This window comes from Garra rufa, chromosome 1 (assembly GCF_049309525.1).
Source record: "Garra rufa chromosome 1, GarRuf1.0, whole genome shotgun sequence".
Taxonomy (NCBI): domain Eukaryota; kingdom Metazoa; phylum Chordata; class Actinopteri; order Cypriniformes; family Cyprinidae; genus Garra; species Garra rufa.
The window spans coordinates 56,049,597-56,056,865 of record NC_133361.1 but is presented as its reverse complement, the minus strand read 5'-3'; the positions used below and the strand labels follow the sequence as shown (position 1 = coordinate 56,056,865).

At 24.7% G+C, this 7,269-nt stretch overlaps 1 protein-coding gene across 1 annotated transcript; it reads right to left on the bottom strand.

The window, feature by feature from the left end:
- Positions 1-366: 366 nt before the first annotated feature.
- pvalb5 (parvalbumin 5) lies at positions 367-6,347 on the bottom strand. Its single transcript, XM_073842999.1, has 4 exons — positions 6,287-6,347; positions 2,816-2,948; positions 2,602-2,711; positions 367-389 (listed from the first exon to the last, which is right to left on the bottom strand). Exons 1-4 carry the CDS (start codon positions 6,345-6,347, stop codon positions 367-369), a joined length of 327 nt encoding a protein of 108 aa, XP_073699100.1.
- Between the last annotated feature and the right edge of the window lie 922 nt (positions 6,348-7,269).

The following is a 7,269-nucleotide window of genomic DNA, read 5'->3' as shown; positions in this document are numbered from 1 at the left end:
TTTATTTTATTTTATTTTATTTTATTTTATTTTATTTTATTTTATTTTATTTTATTTTATTTTATTTTATTTTATTTTATTTTATTTTATTGTCATGCCACGTGTTCCATAAACCTGAAAAGCATGAAAGATCACATGAGGCAAAGTTGGATAAAAGAATTCCCGCATTTGGAGACTTCACTTTATTGAGCAGTTTCATATTCTATGATGACTAGTTACAGAAGCAAGTTTTGAATTGTTTCCAAACATACTTTGCACATTTACTACAAAGACTAAACATATTTTAATAAGCAAGATCATGCATGCAAATAAATGAGAGAGAATGATCAAATGAAGTTCAAGTCAGTCAAGACATTCACCACATTTTCATTTCAGCAAGGCGCAGAATTCTGAGGAAAAAAGAGAAAAGCCAGAAAAAAACAAGTGAAATTATGTCCGAAATATTTGATACTGTTCAGATATATTTCCAAATCTGGTAACACTTTACAATGTTCATGTATTTGCATTTTTTCCTTTCCAATAAGGTGTCATTTGTTAAAATTAGCTAATGCATTAACTAACATGAAAACAATACCTTTATAACATTACAGTATTTGTTTATCTTTGTTAAGTTAATTAAACTACAGTCGTTCATTGTTAGATCATGTGTGTTCAAAGTGCATTAACTAATGTTAACAAACTTTTAAATATTTAATATTTTTTAACTAATTTTAATAACAGAAGTTATGAACTTTAATGATGTTAACTAAATAACCTTATTGTAAAGTGTTACCAAAAATAATTTCAGAACATCTCTGTACCCCATGTAAATGTGAAAGTTAATGCAAATCTTAGGTATTTCTTCACAGTCAGAAGTATCATAGTACTAAAAAAGTTTCCACGTATGCTGGTTTTTCAGTCAATATTGTTTAAATCATTTATTAAAAATTATTTTAACTACGTGTTGATGTTTTAACTACGTTCATACTTTTTACGGAATAAATTGAATGAATGGATAAATAAAATCTAATATGAAGTTTATTTTAATTCAGAAATCTTAACAATTTCTTACCTGTATGCATCACATATAGTATATTAGTTTATGTTTCAATTTTAGATGTACCTAAATGTAGACCTATTTGTCTTAAAAAAGGTTTTTTTTTTAAATAATGAAAAATATTAAAATATATTTGTTTATTTATATTAATTATTATTTAATATATATAAATATATTATAAATTTGATTTATTTATGTATTTAGTTATTTATTATGTTTTTATTTCATTTATTTTTAAAATAAAAATGTATTTTTGAAAATGTTTATTTATATTATTATTTTTATATTTTTATTATATTTTTATTCATGTTAAAATATAAAATGTACTTTTAAAATATATTATTTATTTATGTTTTTTATTTTGTTTCATTTATTTTAAAATAAAAAATGAATAAAAAAATTATTTTTAAATATTTATTTATTTATATTATTTATTTATTATAATTATCATTATAAATTTGATTGATCGTTTTTATTTTATTTATTTAACAAAAATATGTTTTTATATTTATTTATATTAATTATTATTTATTATATATAAATATAGTATACATTTTATGTATGTATGTATTTGTTTATTTATTTATTGTGCTTTTATTTTATTTATTTTTAAAACAAAAATGTATTTTAAAAATATTTATTCATTTATATTAATTATTATTTTTATGTTTTTATTTTATTTTTATTAATTTTAAAAACATAAAATGTACTTTTAAAATATGTATTTAATAATATTATTTATTCATTGTTTTTTATTTTATTTTGTTTATTTTAAAACTAAAAAATTATTTTAAAATGTTTATTTAATTATATTATTCATTTATTATATATAACTATTATTATAAATTAGAATTAGCTATGTATGTATTATTTATTTATTTATTGTTTTTATTTTATTTTATTTATTTTTGAAAACAAAAATGCATTAAAAATATTCATTTATTTATATTAATTATTATTTTTGTTTTTTTATTTAATTTTTATTCACCTTAAAAAATATAAAATGTAGTTTTGAAGTATTTATTAAATCATATTATTTATTATGTTCATTTTGCTTTATTTTAAAATATTTATTTATTTATTATATATAACTAATATTATACATTTGATTTATTTATGTATTTATTTATTATGTTTTTATTTTATTTTATTTATTTAAACAAAAAAATAATATTTATTTATTTATATTATTATTTTTATTAATGATTATTTTATTTTTGAACAATTTAAGCAGAAATCTTGTTTCAGGTCATGTTTCCAAATTCCCCAAATGTTAGATATAATATAATATAATCGCTAGTGCTTCAAATCAAAGTTATTTTGATGTGTTAATTTGACTGGGGAGAGAGTGAATTCCCATCAGTGAATTTCCAGTCTTTCTAGACAATCAGTACGTCTGTACGTTGTAAAGGAAGTAGAACTGGTCTAATTCTCATTTGTACAGCTGATTAGTCCCTCAGGCTGAAAGAGGAGCCAGACAGCAGTGAAGGAGGAGCCCTGGTTTCTATAGGAGGGCGGCTCCCAGGGGCCTATTCTGGTAGGCCTAAGTGCTGATTTTGCTTTACCTTCCATGCCAATTTTGCCGTCCCCATCGCTGTCCCCAGCTGCCAACAGAGTGTTGGTCTCGGCCTCCGTGAGCTCTCTGGCCTTTGAGCAGAAGTTCTGGAGGAAGCGTCTGGAGACACAATCAAAGAACAATCAGAGCGGGTTGTGCTTTGAGCTACTTATTCTAATAAAGCAATCCACAAAGAAATAAATAAGATATTAAGAATGCTTTACTTTAGCTCCTCTTTTTCAATATATCCACTCTTGTCCTGGTCCAGAGCCTTGAACACCTTCTCGCCATCTGACGTAGCTTTACCCATCAGCCCCACTTGTTCAAAGAACGTCTTGTAGTTGAAAGACCCTGGGGCTGGAAATATGATTTAAAAATATCATTTAGGTCTAAATGGGTAACATTTTACAACAGGGTGTCATTTATATACAATTGCCATCCATTTGAAATTTCTTTCAATCTTATATATTGTTTGTAAATTTTACATTACAAATAAATAATGTAAAATTGAAATTGTAAATAAAACACTACTATTTTAAGTTTTTCTACTTTCAAATTTCAATGTGTCATATAGCATTTTTCTTTTTACAATTAATCGTGAATTTAAAGTAAAAATTGTTTCTAGTGATATTTTAACTATGTTCGTACTTTTGTAATTGAATGAATTAAATAAATGCATTTTAAATGCATGATTATTTAAATATAACCTAATGGACTGATTTTTTTTTTTTTTCAGAAATCTCACTAATTTCTTACCTGTTTAATGTATGTATGACTAATGTATATGCATCACATAAAGTTTATTAGTTTATGTTAAAACCGTATGGAAATTTTATATGCAACTCAGATAAATAAATCTTAAATTTAGGCCTATTTTACATTTTTTAACAAATGTTTTTTTTAAAAATATGTACTTATTTATATAAATTATTATTTCTTATATTATTATGAATTTTGTTCATTTATTATGCTTTTATTTTATTTTATTTATTTTAAAAAACAAAAAAATGTATATTTAAAATATTGATTTATTTTTATTAATTGTTATTTTATGGTTTTATTGAATTTTTATTTATTTCAAAAATATCAAATGTATTTTCTAAATATATATTTATTTATATTATTTATAATGTATTTATTTTGTTGTATTTCCTTTAAAAAGAAAAATACATTTTTAAATATTTATTTATATTATTTATTATATCATTTTTATTATTATTATGGGTTTTATTTATTTATTTATTCTGATTTGTTTTATTTATTTAAAAAATAAAGATATTTTTAAAATATTTATTTATTGTATTATGTATTATGTTTTAATTTTGTTTTATTTATTTTAAAAATGAAAATTATTTTAAAATATTTATTTATTTTTATTCTTTTTTATTTAGTATATATAATTATGATTATGAATTTGATTTATTTATTCTGTTTTATTGTATTTATTTAAATAATATTGAATGTAGTTTTTAAATATTTATTTAATTATATTATATATCATGTTTTTATTATATTTTATTTATTTTAAAAATAAAAATGAATTTTAATATATTATTGTTTTTATTATATATATATATAAATTATTATTATAAATTTGATTTATTTCTTCTGTTTTGTTTTATTTATTTTAAAAAATTAAAATGCACAATGTACTTTACGCTAACCAAATATGGTTAAATAACCATTTTAATAAAATACAGGTACAAAGGGAAAAAAGAGACATCTCTGTACCTTATTTACCCCTAAATGCTATACATTACTACTTTAAAGCTACATTTTAAGTCACTTAGAACTACATATTAGTAGCTTTTAGTAGCAGTGCATAAATTGTATTTTTTAATATTTATTTATAATAATTATTATTTTTATTTTTATTTATTTATATGATTTTTATTTATTTATTTTTTTTTTTGTTTATTTAATTATTTTTATTTTCTTTTACTTTTGTTTTAAATGTAATAGAATATAAACCGTTTTTATATTCTTCAGTCTTTATAAACAGTTTGTCTGGTCTGACTTTGATGCACAATGGAAATAGTTGCATTAATGCTAACCCAATATAAAATAATGTCTAATAAGTTTTTCTAAAAACCCTAAGGAACAAATGCAAAAAGAGACATTGATGTACCTTTTTTTTAACCCTAAATTCTATACATTACTACTTTAAAGCTATGTTTTTGTCATTTATAACTACATATTAGTACCTTTTTGCACTGAATAAATTTTAATAATAATTTTTAAATATTTATTTATAATATATATATATATATTTAACAAAAATAAAATAAATAAATAAATAAATAAATAAAAACATATAAATAAATTTATTTATATGTTTTTTATTTTATTTATTTATTTATTTATTTTTGATTTAAATGTAATAGAATATGAACAGTTTGTCTAATCTGACTTTGATGCACAATGGAAATAGTTGCATTAATGCTAACTCAATAGAATGTATAATAATTTTAGGTACAAAATGTACAAAAGCAAAAAAGAGACATCTCTGTACCTTATTTACCCCTCAATGCTATACATTACTACTTTAAAGCCATTTGTTGTCATTTAGAAGTACATATTAGTACCTTTGTTGCATTGCATAAATTGTATTTAAAAAAAGGTACTAATATGTGTATATGTATGTGTATATATATATATATATATATATATATATATATATATATATTTTTTTTTTTTTTATTTTTTTTTTTTTATTTTTTTTTTTCTTCTTTTTCTTTTCTTTTTCTTTATAAACAGTTTGTCTGGTCTGACTTTGATGCACAATGGACCTAAAAAAAGAGACATCTCTGTATCTTATTTACCCCTAAATGCTATATATTACTACTTACTACTTATAGGCGCATAATTACACATTTAGAACTACATATCAGTACATTTTTGCATTGCATAAATTGTATTTTTAAAATATTTATTTATATATAATAATTATTAATTATATTTATTTATTTTCCCCTAAATGTAATAGAATATAGAATATAGAATATAGAATATATTTGTCTGGTCTGACTTTGATGCACAATAGAATTAAATAGTTGCATTAATGCTAAGCCAATATAATGTCTAATAAGTTAAAAAAAAAAAAAAAACCTAAAGTACAAATGCAAAAAAAGAGACAGCGGTGTACCTTATTCACGCCGAAATGCTATATATTACTACTTTTTTGGCACATAATTACTCATTTAGAACTACATATCAGTATTTTTTTTCGGTGACAGCTTTGTATCTGTTTTCTAAGAGTGCATGTGATTCAAAAATAAATGTCTTAGAGATATTGCATTGGTTTGAACAACATATTTGTGCATTATTTGTGATGAGAATAACAGTAGGTATGATTCTGATATCAGCGTGGCTGGTGAGCGTGTGTGTTCGTGGATGCTCTGCACAAACACACTGGTATCCTGGTGGCAGGTGCTCCCCAGACCCAGCTGCCTGGATACCTGGATCTACCCATTCCCAATGCCCTGGCCTATGGGAGTCTCTCTGCGAGCATGTGTGCATATGTGTGTGTGTGCAGCTGCAACTGAAGCAGCTCTTTATGTTGCTGCTGTTAATGAGAATAACAAAGCTGTTTAACATGTGTAAGCACATATGAACATGTGCTCTCGTAGATGCGCATAAATGTAGCATGTGCTGATGAGTGTGTGTGTGTGTGTGTGTGTGTGTGTGTGGCACACCTTGACAGCCCTGCACAGCTGCTGCAATGTCATCCTGCTTCAGGTGTCCCGCGAGTGCCATGTTTCTTCAAAAACGATGTACTACGAATACAAATTGCAATTAGAGAGCAAATCAAATACTAAATCAAGTATATGCATCAGCTCAGTCAAATGATAAGCCTTTGAATGTATCAATACACTAAGTATTAACTGCTAACCTCTTACAACTTGCAAAATTGAGAAAACACCATCATTTTAGCAGTATAGTATATGTTAAAAAGCAGGTACTAACCTTTGAGCGCGCTCTGGAAGTGTTGTGTGCTCCTCTTCAGGTGTATCCTCACGAACAATGAAGAAACCGAGACCCTCTCTTGCAGTTGTGGGACGTAAAGTGCAGAGAGAGCGTGAAACTCGTGCCCTTAAACCCTAGCAGGCCACAAAACACCTCCCTCCTCATTAGCTAATCCATGCAGATCATTTCTGATAGCTATTGGTTTGAAAGGATGGGATTTTTGCATACGCTCATGTAGGACTCGGGTGAGCTGAAAGGTCATTGGCTCTGGTTTACTACTGAGACCTGTGATGATGCTGGGGAGATGTTACGTGGCTTGATTCTGTTCTGGTTTGTGCTGAATTGCAAATCCAGATGACAAAGAAAAATCACAATCGTGCATAGAAATAAAACTTGCTGGTGACTTACTAATATAATGTGACCCTGGACCACAAAACCAGTTGAAAGGGTCCATTTTTTGAAACTGAGATTTAAAGAACAACTGAAAGTTGAATAGATGAGCTTTCCAGTGAGGTATGGTTTGTTAGGATAGGACAATATTTGACTGAGATGCAACTATTTGAAAATCTGATATCTGAGGGTGCAAAAAAAAAACATTTGAGAAAATCACCTTTAAAATTGCCAAATGAAGTTCTTAGCAATGCATATTACTAATCAAAAGTAAGTTACGGTAAGAAAATTGACAAAACATCTTAATGGAACATGACCTTTA

What these genes read in the sequence shown, in the direction of transcription:
- pvalb5 (XM_073842999.1), bottom strand. Translation starts at nt 6,347, where the DNA reads ATGGCACTCGCGGGACACCTGAAGCAGGATGACATTGCAGCAGCTGTG. An exon ending in AGCTGTGCAGGGCTGTCAAG is followed by an intron (nt 2,949 to 6,286) that starts GTGTGCCACACA and finishes TCATATTTCCAG; the next exon opens with CCCCAGGGTCTTTCAACTAC. An exon ending in ATTGAAAAAGAGGAGCTAAA is followed by an intron (nt 2,712 to 2,815) that starts GTAAAGCATTCT and finishes TTGTGTCTCCAG; the next exon opens with ACGCTTCCTCCAGAACTTCT.